We start from the raw sequence: 18,290 nt of genomic DNA, 5'->3' as shown, positions 1-18,290 counted from the left end.
CTTTTAAAAAGGTTGTGCCCTGTTGGACAAGTCCCAGTTACACTGGATTAATTATCTGCGGGTATATTAAAACATTGCCCGGTATGTATAGACTTTTCTTTCTACTATGTCTCACTAAAAATCTCACTGGAAGAGTCACCAGGACACATGAGCAAAAAAGGAGATGATATCCAGTATTTTTAACATTAGGAAAAGAAGATGTGTAACATCAAACAATAAAATTGCTGTTCTGTGGAGTCTTTAAGAGTTAATTAGTATTTTAACAACAGTGTTTCAGACACAGCTTTGGAACAATGTAATATTTATGTGGTTAATCCTTTTTCCTTACATCCAAGCAAACACACACATTTGCCCTTCTAAAGATCACTTCTGCCTTTTTATTGATTCTGACTATCAGAATTTCTTTTAATGTTTAAAGTTAAGGTTTTTCCACGTTTTTTCCCATTGCTTCAGTTAAGGATTAAGATGCCAAGAATTGAATAGCAGTGGTCCAAAGTCCAGATCAAACAACGTTCTACCTTGACTATTATTTCTGAAGAATATACAGGCTTATTTTACACCAGGTGATTATATTTCCAACACTTCCAGTTAAACACGCATCATTACCTGTGCTTCACATTATGACTAAAAGGATAACCTGATCACATACGGATTTAGAAAACATTTTAAGTGAATGAGAATTTTAACATATTTATTCTGTCCCATTTCCCATCACCCCTTCCCCAGGCTTTTTGATCTGGCTTGTCATTCATGACCTAAAGCAACCTAGTTTTATAGACAGCAGGGCAAAGTTAGAGAGAATGGTTTCTAAGGCAGCTTCTTTAAAAATGGCAAAAGCTACGTGCTGGTAAGTATTGGTAAAGCAGTTTAGATGATGTGAAGCTGAGGTGACCTGTGTTGCTCAGTGGTAGGGTTTTGTTTGTTTCTTATTAATATTACTATTAAAAGTAAGTAGTGCAGGGTATGCCTACTTTCACATCACACGAGAGGATTTCATTATAGATAACACATGTACTGAATACAGTATTAATGAAACATTATAGCTGCACAGATAAACCAAAGACCTTCAGACTTTTCAGCCGTGTTGTAAACATGGAAATAGACTCCTGCCTCCCACTTCTCTCATTAAATGTGTGGAATATAAATGTTTATTATACATCCTTTAAACTATATAGGATGTAATATGTAATGTAGCAATGCAAATGTTCATTTCCTCAGTTATTGCTGAGGAACTCAGATTTTTTTGTTTCATATTCATGTTTTATTAACACATTTTATGAACTTTAACAGAAGTATTTCCATAAAGCTGTATATCTCCAGTAGAAACAATTTAAAGAATAATTCCTACAACATTTATATTGCAACAATATTAAATTATGGAACTACTTCAAGAAAACTTGAGAGGATCCAACTTAGATGTATGTGTCATCCAGTTTATGGAAAAAAAAAAAGGCAGGTCTTACTTTATAATTTTAAAAATATTACTAATCAATGGAAGGACTTTTAAAAAGTTGCTTTCAACTTCATTGCTCTTACATAGCTCCAATTTTGCAGAATGCAGGAAAGATTAATGATATAACCTAATCACTAAGTCATCTTTTCTCCAATTCTTCCCAAACTTGTAAAACTCTCTTGCTCCCAATATTAGGGAGGATTCTTCTATTTCAGTCAGGTACCTGTGAGCAGCCTCAGTAATTTGATATGTGACAGCAGCAGACCAAGGGCAGAAACTCCTGCCTCTACCATGCTGAGCAGAAAGAGCCATACGAAACTGTGTCATTGATAGTGCTGAATTTCTTCAGTTTGATAAAAATTTTACTGGATACTTCACAGTAGCCAGACACATGATTTCCATAAGAATTTCAACATTAAAGCTTTCGATTTCGTGTTTGGTGGCTTCACAGATAACGTATGTTAGTTCTACGGCAGTCCTCCAATATCTGAATCAAAGCCTGTCTCATGTCCAAAAGAGCACAACGCAACAGTGATCTCTAAAGGTTGAAGACAGACAGATGCTGAAGAAAAGAACAAAGGATAACATGGAATCTTTGCAGCTTTATATTGCTTCTCTTCACTTGATGTTAGGTATTCGATATAGAATTCATTAACTGGGTCTTTGTAACTAGCTTAGCCAATCCTTTCTCTCCCCACTGCTGCTCAGAAGGACATGCCTTCTATCCAGAAAACATTTTAATACAATGTTCTACATTTCACAGGTGCAGTGTGAATTGCACCTATCGTCTATGCAAATCCTTTGGAAATTATCCCCCTGCTGAGACACGATAAAGTAACTAAACAAACTTCTCCAAATGTATCGATACAAGCATGGTCAGGGAGCGCAAGTGTACGCTTTCAGTATGTGATTATATGAAAAAATAATTAGCAGGTAAAACTACCATGCGCATTATCACTGGGTCTGATGAGCACATTTAAACCAGTTATGAACATAACTGTTCCATGAAGGAGAGAGCATCTCCTCTGGAATCTAGTAATATAATTATTATTTCAGAAAGATTATTTGCATGTAATATGAAACCCCAAATTAGCTGTCTGCACGAGATTATCATCCTCAATTCAATTAGCTGAACAGTGTCATCACTTCGGAAGCGCCAGGTTGCATGATTTCAAGTGTATGGTGAACAAGTCTTCCCCCCCCCAACAGCTAACTGTAAGAATGAAAACATTTTCAGTTAGAAGTTTTTTTTGTTTTAACTTTTTAATAATAATGTAATTATAAAATACAGAATGTAGGTGCTGACCTATGTTCCTTTAAGCTCTGTAAAAACCTTGCCATCTTTGCATATTTACTGATGTGCTTTGTGTTTCTCTCCTGTCAAGTGGGTATAACACTCTCCTGCCTTACAGGGACTTCTGAAGCTAAATTCATTAACATCAGAGATCTCTTGAGACAAGGCAGTACATCAAGGCCAAAGTTTTAAATGGGAAATTAGACAGGAACTAATTATAACTTTTTGCTACCAGTGGAATCTATAGCTTCTGTTTAAAGTATCTTTGAGAGATTCAAAACGCAAGTGTTCTCTGTATTTCCACCTCTGATACGGATCCGAGCACGGCTGCGTTAGAAAGCCAGACGCTACTGACAAACAGTACTCACCACAGCGACATGATCCCAGTTCCTGCTGTACTAGCTCCAGTTTTGTTTGGCACTGGAAGCATCGGCGTCTACTCTTCTGTTTGGATCGACTGGTTTCTTCAGGCCTGTCATTACTGTCATCCAGTAGCCGTGGCCGTTTCACAGGAGAAGCCTCACTCTCCGACTGTGAATCTGTTGTATTCACAATAAATATTTTAGGAAAAATATTAGAACTTCCTTGCTGAGGCATCCCTTTGGGGAGATTGAAGGTATATTGCTTTCAGCTGGGGTCACCACCAAGCAGCATGATACTTCCCATTCTATTGCATATACACATTTTCTTAACAATCAAAATGAGCATCAAGTAAAGGACAATTATCTTTGTTCCCTCTAAGAACCCCTCCTGCTGGCAATACTGAATAGAAAATGAACTGATTAGCTTCCTAAACAATTGCAGGCTTCATCTGTCATCTCATTTAGTTTCTCCCGTGCACCTTCTTTGTTCTCCCTGCACAAACTAACTGAAGTAGGCTGCTGCTGAAAAATGACTGAACATGGGTTCAACCTATTTCCTCCCTGGGCAGGACGGAGATTTTTAAGGCACAGCATCTAAACTGTATCTCTTATGATTGAAGGCGGTACATGAAAGCACCATACCATGCTTCCCTCCTTCCACATGGATAAGGATTTAAATGTAAATTAGTATACACCAACAATACAAACCCAAACAAAATAAGCCCAACCTGTACATGCATGCTATAAATTCAAAGTGCTCAGCCATTTTTTAAAGAATTAGTCTGAATACTATTTGCATTAATAACTTTATATATTTCAGCTTATAAGAAAATAGTGTGTGGAAAACCTTAAGAAGTTAAAGTTCAGAGAAGTTACTTCAGGTATTGTAGTGCCTGCTTTTTTTTTTTTTTTTTAATTTTACGATGGAGACTATGTTGTCCAGGGCTCTAGAGTAGCACATTAAATGCACATTACTGACTAGAACATGGGATGCCCAAGCCTTACTTCTGTGGCATGTCAGATGCAGTGGATTTCAGCAGATCTGCTGCTCTGCAATCTGAGTCAGGTCAGGCTAGAAAAGACATTTTCCCTTCCCAAACCTGTGCATAGAGGAATCAGTTCTGTATTTCTTTTTAATAGAAGCTGCAAATAGATTTAATCCAAACTGTATTAAAAATTAAATTTTTTGTATTAGTGTTGCAAGGAGACTAACTGCTGAAAGCCATTACTGCGATCAGTCAGCATTCTAGTGCAAGATGGTGATCAAGGAAAAAAAAAAGGCATTAGTTCAGTTAAATCCATTTTGAAAGGCCATTAATCCAACAAATAACAAGATAACTATATCTTTTTGGCAGGACAGTGGCCTACTGAACATGTTTTTATGTTTAAGTTTCCATTGCATGGTGTCCTGTGCTTATGGAAAACGCCTACTTTGTGTTAGCTGTCCTGGATTAGCTGGGAAAAGGTAACTGCCGTGGCTAAACATTGTCCATTTCCTTGTTATTTCAGTCATCTTATCTGATCCACTGCTTATCAACATCATGCCTTTCCTTGACCAAATATCTAATGAAGTCAGACTAGGAGTACGTGCTAGTCTCTCCCTCCAGGTTATGCTCTATTAACTTGCCCTAGTTCCTCACATGCAGTATATACTAACCCACTTTTCTTACCTGTGTTTCAGACCTTGTCTCACAGTGTTTTTCCAGTTGTTGGACTGCAATATTACAGCCATTACAAATATACAACTTAGCTCACTTGGGTCTACTTTATTTCTGTCATACTGCTCTTAAGATATGCTGAAAATGCACCTAGCTTCTCAGTAAGTACAAAGTCTCCGCATCTCACATTTAATAGAGAAGTGAGCTGCTTTCTGCACAGTATACAGGTGATAAGTTTTTATTAAGCTGCAATAATTTTATCTGATGTATGCCTCAATACAGCCTTCTTTTTGATCAATGTCGTAGATTACAACTTATACCTTACAAAATACATCTATTAGGCCTAAACCAACATTCAGTACATAACGTACTCCACCTCTGCATGCCTGGTGGAGCCATGTGGAGCACATGCCTGTGCAGGAGTCTTGACAAGGAAAAGAAAGTAGTGCATAATGAATTAATACAGTTATGGAACAAGTAGTCCTGTCTTAAATTAAATCTCTGCAGAAGATGATCCAAGAGAAAGATCCTCTGAACAGATTGCAGAGATCCCAACTCATATTCCGTACAGGCACTTGTTTTCAGAGTGCCTAGAAGAGCAGCCTAGCCTTGAACGTAGCCGGGTGCACCCTTCAACAGGCAGCTTGTGTGCTGCAACCTGGCTGATTCAGGGTTCAGCATAAATCTGTTCCAGCCCACCTTGTTGCCAAAGATGGGGAAATACACGATTTGTAGTTTATTCATTACTCAGAGAAGCAGATACACTGCTATTTTGAAATAGCTACCTCCCACACATCTTTGCTTCTGGAAACATAAGCCATTCTGGTACTTCTCAGAAGTGAATTTGGCATTCTGAATTAAGCCAATGGAAACCATAGTGGTCTGCTTACAATGAAGTCCAAATAAGGGATTCATGTGCCTGAGTCAACCAGTGTCTAATCAGTTAATGAAGCCATGTGCCTTAATGAGAAAAACAGCTACTCCAAGTCAGGCTAGTAATCCTATAATTAAAATATTTAATTATACATTTCCTGTTAATTGGTAATGACTAATTGAATATTAACATAAGTTGGTTAATATGACAGAAATGAAAATTTAGGTATCTCACTTTTTAAAATGCGTATCTTTTTCCCATAAATTAAACAGTGTTAACACTGAGGTAAACTTAGCCTGACTCAGGGACAGTAGCAGCTATCTGATCACTGACTGCCCAGCACCTTGAACACATGAGCACAAGCTAATACTCATTACAAAACAGACCAACAATACACATGCTTACATCTTCTCATGGGCAAGTATAAAGAGTGAGGAGAAAGCACAGATTAGAAATCAGAACTTTTAGATTCAGTCCTGCATGCATTTATTCCAGATCACGTTGCCTTCCACTATACTGACACAAGCAAAATAAATCTTCCAGCACCTGGAATCTTGCAACATTAAACTTCAGAGATCTGATAGCAAAAGGAAATTGTCATGCATAGCTTTACTACCTGGATTGCAGAAAAAAACCCCTAGGAACAGGATGAAGTGCTGCAACTAGACAAGAGTAAATACTCAGTGTGAACTATTAAAGAATCAAAAATGGCTACAGAGAAGAGGATTCTTTCAGCCAGTGACTGACAGTGGCTTTCCTTAGAAGGATGGTTCGTGCAACACGAATTACTTCTTGCTTTGCTTTTAAGAAACATTTTTCACACTCAACTTGCATTTTAGCATTACACCTAAACCAACAAATACCCAGTCTGAACGGAAAAAGAAGAAAGAAAAGAATGCCTTCCTTTTACCTGCAGATGTCAAAAATCGTAAAACTTTTCTGTAAAAATGAAGAAAAACAATAGACATGAGACATCCCCAAAATTTCACAAAGAAATTGCTCAGCACAGTAACTGCCATTGACACTCTCCCATTGCAATTTTAATTCAAAGTTAAGAAATAAGGATTCTTCTAATTGTGGTGACTATCAAACTCCCACCTGAAATGAGAGAACAAAGTAATTCAGCTGAGCAAGATTGAAACTGGAGGCTTGTCTGGAAACAACAAGCAGAGTAGTGTTCTTAAAAATTCTGTTATGTCTTGGACAGAAACTCGTATTTGTTCCTTACTGTCACTGTTCTTGTCTTCATTACTCATGTTCTCCTCTCGAATTTTTCCAAATAAATGGTGTTACAACTGTCAGAGCTGAATCCCACTCTCTTACTCTCCTGCCATGGAGGAGTTTGCAGGCTGCATGCACATGGCTTCACTAACAATCATGATGTCTCTTTCATGGCATTTTGGGGAGAGGGTGCGAAGCTCTAAGCCCAGCAGATACTAACAGGGAAGGAGGAAGGGAGGAATGAAGAGATGGGAGAGTAGTAAGAGAAAGAGGAGCCCTCCTCTGCTGTTGCTTGTTTCAAGAATGAGATGAATCTGTTTAATCTCTGGTTTGATGACAGCTTTTGAGGCACTCAGTCAGGTTTTTTTTCTTTTCATAAAGAACCCATCACACTGACAGATTGACATTTATGATCTCAGCTGCCTGTGCAAACACCAGTAAGAGCAATAATTAATGAACCCTCAAACATCACTGCCATCTCCTCTGAAACTATTTTAAAAGGAGCTTGAGCTGTTAAAACCTCTGTCCATGAAGAAACTTGCACAGTCACAGACAATAACGACATAACAGGGATTAACTAAAGTTTGAGCAGTATCTTCTTGCCAGTTTCTAGGTTTTTAATTTTCCTTCATTATTCCATTTTTAGATGAGGGATTACTTAATTCCCTGGGATGTTGACTATGCATTAGAAATTTCGTCTAGAGGAAAGTGCCTCTTTACAAATCTTTCCTACCACATTTACCAGAATCATCATTTAAAATCATCTCCTCTACTTCAAATGAATCTAAAATTAACACAGTTGTTCCAAAATCCATTTGCTTGTTGACTATTAATGAAGAGACAGAAATTCAAGATTAATGTCTTATAAGCCAAGTTTGAAAACAGTGACCACCTCAGTTCCTCCCTGTTGCTGTACAGTGCTGTGGAAACAGTTATTTTGAAACTCTAAATACATTGAGATGAACATCTCCTCCTCTCACGCAATCAAGACTGCATCTCAAAGCTTGCGTCAGAAACTTAAGCGCGCACCTCTTTGGAAGCACTCATGCTCATAAGAAATTAATTTCTTTTGTGAATTCACCTCAATTTTTCTTAAAACATTACAGACAGATGTCTCAAAAATTCTTACATAAACCCGTTGGTAACATTAAACCACACAATCTGTTTTCTAGTATCATCGCAGTGCCCTTAGCATCACCATTTCACTGATTTATTCCCTCTCTGAGTTTAAAAGCAATTGCACTAAAACTCATTGTTCCTGAACAATGTGGAGTGGAGAGACTGTATAGGAATAGCCCCTATGGAGCTCAAGTCCTGTCAGCCCCTTCTTTGCCTCAGGAGGCTCCCTGTGAAATCACTCCAGAGATTACTAACGCTCAGAAGTTGCATTATAGAAGTTATTATTTCTACATCAGTTACCAAAACCATTCAACAGTAGTTCTTTCCAGCCCTAACGAGTAAAAACAACCAGCCAAACAACAACAGAAAAACCCCAACAACTTTTAGCCTAGCTGTCTGAGATACGTAAAGGAAAGAGTTGCTGCAAGACATTTCAAGTGTGAAGCATTACTGATGTGCTTCAAACTCTGCCAGCAAAACTCTCTGTCCCCCTTTGCAATAGATTAAGAAAAAGGCTTGTGTTACAGATAGTGACTTAAAGTGTTTGGGTTTTTTGAAATGAACACTAAAAAATGGCAAAAAAAAAAAAAAAAAAAGAAATTTGGCATGTATACTGCTTTGAGTGTAAGCATTAGTTTTGAGCTCAACAAGAGCATGGCTTAATTTCCCCAAAATGAGAGCTGGCACACATGATGCATGTGTTGCAAGGAAAAGACGAGGAGAATCAAACTTGTGCAGTACCAAGCACTGTGCTAGCATAGTGAGAACAGGCATTTGTAAAACACACAGATGAACACTCCAGAGCATCACAAAACTTGTGTACGTGGCTAACTGACAGCACGTCTTACAGCGCACAAGTACAGTGCTACGCTTCAGCAAGTATGCTGCGTAACAGCATAGGGCTGTGGCTGAGCTAACACAACTAACACAGCCTGACTTGAATCCGGACACCCCGAAACACAGGCAAGGCAAAGTGGGTCCCCCCGCCACCCGTCAGCCCCCCAGAAAGTAACATGGCCTGATGCGGAGGGGAGGTCAGCCACAGCTAAAGGTTGCTTCTATGGGGACGCTGATTTGCATCATGTCACATGTGTACCCCCTCCAAGTACTAAGCTGCCAGTTTTCACAAAACCTGCATGTGAGATTAGTGTGTTCAAGACCTTGATACCTTTGTGAAATTTCATTAAAATAATCCAAGAGATTCAGAAGTTATTGCGGGGAAAACTATGGGGGCCTTATTTCCTTAGGAAACCAGGCAATTGCCTCCCCCACCCCCAGTGGTTTAAGTGCCTCAACCTGATTTGTGTTAGTTATCACCAAACTTCAAAACTTAACATTCTCTAGTTAAAATTTTTATATGTGTGTGAATGAGTATTAATGCATGTATTACTGCTGGCAGATGACTTCAGGAAAAAAGCAAAATGTGGAAGCATAACCATGTAATTTTAGTAACATTCCTCCACTTACGTGTAAGAAAATACTTTTTTACTGTAGGGGAGACCTGACACTGGCACAGATTGCCCAGGGGGTTATGGAGGCTCCATCCTTGGAGGTGCTCGAAACCTGACTGGACACGGACCCCAGCCTGCTGTAGGTGACCCTGCTCTGAGCAAGGAGGTTGGACCAGATGGTCTCCAGGGGCCCCTTCCACCCTCAGCCGTTCTGTAATTCTGAGATCCATGGATGGGAAAATAAAAAAATAATAATAAAAAAAATTATATACTAATTCTTTCCTACCTCTCACATTTTTTGCTTGCCTCTGAACCTGTATTGTTGGTACTATTGTCCATCAAAAAGGAAGTATACTATACTGCAGTGTAACTTAATGAGGCTATTAACTACCATCTCTAATGAAATGGAAGAGCCTAATCTAGTGCCAGTAACCCCGATGAATGAAATGCATGGTGAAAACTGTATGACAAATAGTGAGCTACATAGCCTACTGCATGCATTTTAGCTAAGTTATAATTAGAAAAAGTGTGAAAATGCCTATTATCCTTTCTTGTCAATAAAATTCATAATTGCTAAATTAAGTGACAAGCTAATTAGTTTTCGTCTCATATTTAGGCTCCTGTACTACATCTGTTTTATAGTTAAATTCTTGCATTATTCCCCCCACGCTCTCTGATGTCAGCATGTCTTTAGTTAATGGAAATATGCATTTATTTCTCAAACACTTTTACTTATATACCCAATTGATTCAAACAAGTACATATTTAAATGTATTCAGGCACCTGTACTGTGCAGTTCCTTCGATGGATTAACTCAGGGCATTTCAATTACTTGAAACATTTCCCAAGGGAATGGCCACCCCTATTGCTGCTGACTGAAAGAAGGACCTTGTTTATTTAGAAGACTAGGCGAATGGGGTTCCTTTCCTGAATTACACCAACGGGCCAAGTCTGTAAACCTCTGGAGCCCACAACAACGGACGAGTTTGTGGAGGGAGCGCAGGCTGGACAGACCTGCTGAGCACTCGGCCTGGTGCTCGCTGCCCATCTCTTGCTACAAGGGTAAGCAGCTGAAGAACATGTTTAAAAACAGCTGCTGACAGCAAAATCATACACAGATAGCGACTGCTAGTGTGTGCAGGCATGAGACTGAATTCACGTTGTCTTGATTACTGGGAGCAATTTATGCAGCGTAGAAGCTTGATACTATTCTGAGGATGTTAAGGGAAGCTGTTTGGGGTGGTGGTTTTTTTTTTTTAATAGCTGACAAACAGCATCTCAAGCCTTTCATATATTCAGACTATTATAAAGAATGAACCTTGAAAAGGCCAGAAGAGAAAAAAAAGGCCACAACGCTAAACTCACCAGTTTTCAAAACAATATTTTACAGGTGTCAATTTGAACTTACTTTCTCATTATTAAATTATGTATTTTAGCAGCATAGGGTTAGGGTTGGGAGAGGGACAAAGGCAGATTCTGGTGACAGTTAAAGTTGGAGAACAAATGATATCATAAGTGGCCTGAATAATCAGAACAGGATTATTAAGTGAAGGAATAATGCAGAAATAGAGATAGCTAAATAGAAGAACAGAAACACAAGAAGGAAGAAAAAAAGCTGTAAGACAGGAGTATACATGATGAAAAAGTTATGAAGGCAAATCATGAACATACTGGCCATTCCACAGCACCTGAAGACTACTTACCAGTATTCAAATACATATATTTACATGTATGAATATGTATGTACAAACATACAAATAAGCTTACACTGGTTCTGGTAAAACGGGAAATTCAAAAGCATTCAGCAATATTGGGGGGGGGGGGTGTCTGACTTTAATGAAAGCCCTCTTATGCTTTGTGAAATTCTCTAATACTGGATTAACAAGAATAGATAATGCTATAAATATTGCATATTGGCTAGTCAGCTCAAGAGTGCATAAATAAGCAGTGCTGCTCTGCTTCAAAACCCTAGTAGTATACTCCAGCTACGTCCTCATCAATCAGATGGTATACAGTATCCAGGAAGGTAATTCTTCAAACTAATAGCCTAAAACCAGTTCTATATAGAAACTACTTGCTCTGTTATTTTTCATTCATACACTGAGTTTTTCTTAGTACACCCTTCCCCGCATTGGTGTAATGAGGGTTTTCCAAGGCTAAGACACAGATTCAGAAGAGGAATTGTAAAGAACTCTCGCCTGCTAGCAGTGAAAAAAAATATATTTTCAATATTTATCTTTCAAAAAACTTATTTGTCATTAACTGCAGAACCTCAGTGATGCCATTAGCAACAGAAATCTTGCAATGAGACACTATAATTCCAAGGACTGTAACTGATTAATGTTAAGGAAAAAAATCTAAGTGCTCTTGTATTTTGATAAAAAATTTACTGAATGCATTAAGAGTAGGTTCTGAAATGTACAGCTAATCTATCTTCAAAAAACACTTGGTTTTGATTCAGTTATTTTAAATAAAGCTTAAAAATCAGTTTATATTTTGATTGTGTTACTTTTTCTGGCAATTTTTGTGGGGAAAAAACAACCAGCCCTGACATAGAAGACAGTTTCTGTACACCTGATTGCTGTCAACAATACATCAGAAATCAGGCTGGTTTACTGGGCAGCTCTTACTGTTTTGAAAGGAGATATTTGGAAAGCATCTACACTAACTGGAACCAAAGACCAGATCTACACAAAGGCAGAGGTAGAACAGATCAATGAAACTCAGAGGATGCAACAGTACATGTGCTGTCTTGTATCTTACATCCAGCTCTTTTTCAACCCTCTTCTGCCCCAAGATGTTGTCTCCTTAGTTATTCCCTGAAGTTTGTGTTATGGAAAATAATTTGGAACAGTAATAGGAAAAAGAGGTAACTTGTTTGCGTGATAATTCAGTGAACATACAAATATTTATAAACCCCTCACTTTGTAGGGAGATACACTTCCCGCTGTGTATGCTGAACAGACTTAAGCATACTTCCAAGAGACTCTAAAATTACTTCCATATATTATTAAGGTCCTTATGAAAATTAATATCTAAATGGAAAACTGTGAAAACTTGTACTTAAAAGCTGTCTGATGCTCACTGAAATCATTAGTCAGAATAGAGGCCTTCACCAAGAGTCAGATGAAACCTTTGGGGCACTGCCTTCACATCAAAAAATACAGCAGTAACAGGTTCATGGATTAGCTCCCTGCATGTTACATGTGTTTTAATTTAAGATAGTAAGAAAAAATAAAATATCAAAAAGCAAATATAAGTGGCTATGTGTTTTTTAAATGTATTTCAGGCCAGTTATTTAATGCTGAACTTGTTAAAAAACCTTCAGTGCAATAAAATAACAAAACAATAAAAAGCTGTGTCTCATTTGCTAAAGCATACCAATAAGAAAGTTGTCTGATTTGTACAGATGAGATCAAGGTGCTGACTGCAACACACTGAAGTAAAATCAATTCAATTCTTCAGGCTGACAGGAGCAGAGTTCCTCACAGATTTTGAAGTTAATGATCTCAACTGTTCTTTGCAACATTCTCTATATTGTCTTGCTATTGGGCAAGCCCAATTGAAATTAAAGCCAACCCTAAGATCCCCCAGTCCTGTTCCAATATATATTTTTATTAATTTTAGGAAGGGGTTGTAGGTGGGAAATGCAAGACATGTAACCCTGATCTCTTTGCCCTTGAAACTAATGGAGATGCGGTTTATTTAAAGTTATGAGCTGCAATTTTGTTATTTGGGAATGTCTTGCCAGCAGTCTGTGGGTGGATGCTGGTAATGAAACAAGGAATTCAGAGCTCTTGGGAGCATAATGCCAAGTAAGCTTAACAGATGTATATTCTCTAATAATAACTATGTACCTACTGTCAAAGGTCAGTTAACTGATCAAAGAGGTCCTGATAGTTCTGAAAACTAAACACAGCATGAAACCACTAAAAAAATATTCAGGGTAAAGTTGTTTCTTTTTAATCAAAACATACATAAAGAATAATATATTTACTCTCCTCTTTCAACAAATTCGAGGACTAATCCTTTGTCATAATTCCTTAAGACTTTAATACAAAGATGTGGTCATATCTGAATTTTAAAAGATAATGATCTTAAAAACATACAATTTTGTATTTGGCAAGAATTTCACTGACCAGACTGAAAACCACCTATCAGACCATAGAGAAAAAGCGGTGAGAAAGCAATAAGGGCAGCAGGAGAGTCTTATTTACGGAAGCGCATTTCGCTTATCCAGCTTATGGCCACTGAGAATCCTGCTGCAAGGACCATCCTCCCAGCTCTTTGCTTTGCATTGACCATCCCAACTCTCCCACCTTTCCAAGAGTCTCTCTCCTGGCTCTTCTCTGCAATGCTTGGGGCACTAAACGCTCGCCTGTACTTCTAGAGCCTACCTGCCTCAGCTCTCATTAAGTGCTATGAATGCTATTGAGGTTAGACTAATACCTTTAATCACTCAGATCATATTTGTTTTCTGTTAGTGTCATTGAAAAAATTAGGTTGGAAGGGATTTCTGGGGGTGACCCAGTCCAGCCTCCTGCTTGATGCAGAGTAAACATCAAAGCTGGATCAGGTTGCTCAGGACCTGGTCCAGTCCATGTTCAAAAATTTTCAAGGACTAAGATTTCACAGCCTCTGTGGGTACCTGTTCCAGTGCCAACTAGAGGGGAAAAATCTCTTCCCTTGATCTGCTGGCTATACTCTTCCTAATGCAGCTAATCCAGAGACAGTGTTTACTATTCTCCTATCATCTGGTACTACCTTTAATTTGACATTCAAAATAATTTTCCTACTGGCTTACAATTCAATGTGAACTCCTCTCAAGAGATCATCCTGTCCTCTTGACTTAAGCACATTTTCCTCAAAGTTGTTCTACTTTGAATGTGGTCTTTTTCATAATGGGATTCAGGATATGGAAATGAAGAGAGATGAAAAATTTGAAACAAGAGCAGCAAAAAAGAGATAAAGACAAGTGAAAGCTGAGGAATAGACTTACGAGTAATCAAAAAAAGTCTTAAACAGGTTATTTGGTGAAGTAAGAATAAAAAAGGAAGGTTCAAGGGCATATCCGAACAGCACAAAGGATAAAAGAAGATTAATTTGGGTGATTTAAGAGGATAAATAAAGGCAGCAGGAGTAACAGTTTTAAGGACCTGGAGGACATTCTCTATTAGGATGCTGGACTTGAAAACTTAGACTCTGCATGAACTGACAACATGGTACTGATCTCAGATAGTTGGGAGTATTATGAGGTACACAGAGGTGTGTGTCTCAGCACCTGCTGGGAGGTTATACAGGCCAGGAGACCCTTACTCCCCATCCACAGACACATTTTGATTATTATTTTTTAATTCTATTGTACTGGGGTTCATTTTCCTCCTCACAAGGGAGGAAAAGTTTGTTTCTCATAACCTATGCACCCCTGTATAACCAAAATCTACTTAAATTGGTACACATTTCTGCTACTCACACAAGCATACACCGAACCCCGCTTTCTGCACAAGGTAGCTTACTACAAAGGTACACGCTGATATACCACACAAAGAGCAACAGTCCTCTTGTTTCTGAGGTCTTCCTGTTGTCTTTGGAAAGGATGCATTAGTAACATGGAGATCGTATGTGACTGCCTTATGTGCTCTTAAGAGAATTAATCTGAGTTAGTGCAATTTCGGGGAATACAATGCTATAAAATGAGAAACATTAATAAGCATATAAATTAACATATTCATCTACTTATCCTAGTCCATAACAGTAATTTTACTTCTTAAGGCTAGAAATCCTTTCATGAATGGCTTCAGCAGATTGATTAGAAAAATGAGTTATTCCTAAATAGGAATTACTAGAGCGTTTTATAAACACTTTCAAAACACTGTCTGTAGGTATTTCTAATTCATCTGTGCAGCATGTGAAATAGGGCTTCCACAGTCACATTACATTTTTTGTCCCTTTGGCCACTTCAACTATCTAGCTTCCTCGCTTTATGAACGATGCAAAGGAAAGGAACACCTGGGAACCAGTAAGTATTAAAGTTAATTTCAAAGAAATACCAACTATGAAAAGGATGAGTTTCCATTCATCTCAGTTTAGTCTACTTTAACACAGGCAGATGTAAGTATTCCTGTCCTAATATCATAAGATGACAGAAAAATAATCTATTTATTTTATCCTGGCTGTACTGAATAGAGAAGGATAGGAGTCACTGTTTTCACATGCTGACATGCTGCTGCACACCTTTTCACTTCTGAGTGTTGTATTTTTTCCACTCCTTAGAAGAAAATTCTCTTCAGAAGTAAACAGCATGAGTGATTAATGTATGAACTATGAAGATGCTTGCAAAACTTCTCTTTAGATTAAAGCAAGTACAGGCTAAATTTCAAGGCATTTTTTTCACTATGATTTAGTAAAGAGATGATTTAGATGTCTAGCACAGAAATGTGCTAGACTCTCTGTGATAGATAAAAGATCAAGAAAGACTTTTTTGTGAATATTACCAATTACTGTGTGCTAACAAGCTCTTAAAAACCTTCCCAGGAACAGCTGAAGTTTTTATAACTCGGAGGCAAGGATCATCACAGCTATAGCTGACTTCTAACAAACTTTTTGATATATTGACCCCAAGCCCATCTCTTTGGATTCTGCAACCGCACTGGTTATAACACATTTAGTCTAAAACGCATAGTTTAACGCATCTACTGTCAAAGATATGTCAGGTGACCATATCCACTATTTTTAATGAATGAGGGTGATTTTGTAAAGTTGAACAAGGTGAGAGTGAGAATAAATCCTACAATTGCAGCAAGTCCTTAAATTTGTTTACAGATACAACTATCATGATCCTTACCATTAGGAGGATTTTAATCTACAATAATCATAACACTTTGCAAAGGCTCTTAGATAACCAGTACTGGCAACTAATGCAAAGTGTACGTGCAAAAAAGCAAGCTTAAGTATATGTGCTCAAGCTCCTTTGAGCAGGAGAGGAAACCAATCTGTCCATCCAGATAGATACAGAAGCACAGAACAGATAATACAACACATCACAGAAATAGGCAATGAGATGAGATAGTAAAAACCCATCAAAATACATCATCTGATCATGGTACGGTGTCATCTCCCAGCCTCTATTAGCTCTTGCTGCATCAGTGCAAGTCCCAGACACTTTATCCTGTTTATAATTGCTGATGAGCAGTAATAAGGCCTCCATGCCTCAGCTCCTGTCCGTTCCACTTCAGCACCCACCTATTAGGTTATAACTTTTATTTACAGCCTTGTTTGATGCGCTGTTCTATTAGTACAGCTGGAAACTGAGCAGGGGGAAAAAAAAGAAAAGGAACGTCCCTAATGGGCACTATTATTGCCAGGGCTGGGTGATTTATTATGCTGCTCGAAGGCTGTTCTGTCATCACTTGCCTGTCGGTGAGAGAGCTCCAAGAAGGTTGGATTTCTAACACAATGCCCTCCAGAAGTCAAATACTAAAGAACACCTTAAAAGTCCCTTGGAACACCAATGAAAAACATACCTCAAAGTTGTTTTAATATTATAAACCCCCTTCATTTTTTGCTCAGCGGCTTAACACTTTGGAGCAATTAAAAAAAAAAAAAATCTGATTAGTGGTGTACCAGGTCTTTTTGTCCTTACTCAACACATAAAGATTGATAAAAATGATCATACAGAAGTAATGGCTTCTTGGTTTTGGCTCTGGCTGAAAATTTGTGTACTTCAATTTCCACAACCTGCCCTTTCTATAACTCCTAAAAGGCTGTCCTCTCAATTGTATAGGTTCAGCCTCAAAGTGTTTAGATTTCTAGCACTGCTACAATCAAGCACAAGACTTAGTATAAGAACATCAATAAACCTGAAACTTCAAAAAGGACCATACACCTGCTTAACTGCTTTGCTCAAGCAGCAGAAGAATTATTTGCATCTCCTAGACTCTAATTTCAAACTAGAAACAGCATAGAGCAATGAGACAGATACTGTAATCTCACACAATATAAATACCACCACACCCATCTAGGACTGATATCCTCATAAAATGTGAGCTATCTGCACCTATAACTATACAGAATATTAAAGATGCACGTTTCTCATGAACTGCTACTGAGAAATGAAGTACTTAAAAACTCACTGACTTTATGGATACAATGTATGAATTGATTGTATCATTACTGCATTTTATCTGCCCGTTTCTACTACCCTCTCTACTGCACAATTAAAAATTAACTGAGCGCACTCATGCAGTTCCACCGATTTTTTCCAGGTTTCTTTAGGCTGCGTGAAAATGTTTTAAAATCTGGCTGTTCAGAATTGTGTATTAAATCATCTTTAACTTGTACAGCAGAAAAAGAAGAGTAATATGCCACTTGGACCTGTGCTTTCATGACACAGGCACCCAATATACATGGGATCTGGATGCCCTACTGACTAGAGTACACCTCAAAGTATCTGCCGTCAATCATACATTACCTAACCATTAAGGAACAAAATCAAAATACATAAAAAGCTATACACAAGGCCACACAGTCCCATCTTTTTTCCTATAAAATCTTCAGACCGCTGGCTCTCAAAAACCTTTGAGGCAATATCCAAACTAATGATTGCAAGTTGTTATTCATTCTTTTCATTATAATCCTTGTCCTATGGGCACACTTTGGAATAGAAATACTTTTTACCACAGTGATGATTCTGGTGAACAGGAGAAGGAAAAACCCCACTATTTGGTGTCATAATACAATTCTTTATCGGAACACCTCCAGCATGCAAGTTGACAAGTGCATGAGGTAAAAACTCTTTTTTTTGTAAGAGAACTTTTCCTGCGTCTTGGCAGATTTATTGTTTTGATCTTTCTTCAATG

The 18,290-nt window shown here is 38.1% G+C and overlaps 1 protein-coding gene across 2 annotated transcripts in view; it reads right to left on the bottom strand.

The window, feature by feature from the left end:
* ZFAND3 (zinc finger AN1-type containing 3) overlaps window positions 1-18,290 on the bottom strand; it is a 149,788-nt gene that overhangs the window by 23,490 nt on the left and 108,008 nt on the right. For both annotated transcript variants that reach the window (XM_075496197.1, XM_075496198.1), the window contains one exon: window positions 3,116-3,286. In XM_075496197.1, the coding sequence (XP_075352312.1) occupies window positions 3,116-3,286 (171 nt within the window). The remainder of the gene's footprint in view (window positions 1-3,115; window positions 3,287-18,290) is intronic.

This window comes from Mycteria americana, chromosome 3, assembly GCF_035582795.1.
Source record: "Mycteria americana isolate JAX WOST 10 ecotype Jacksonville Zoo and Gardens chromosome 3, USCA_MyAme_1.0, whole genome shotgun sequence".
Lineage (NCBI taxonomy): Eukaryota > Metazoa > Chordata > Aves > Ciconiiformes > Ciconiidae > Mycteria > Mycteria americana.
This window is presented reverse-complemented; position numbering and strand designations above follow the sequence as displayed.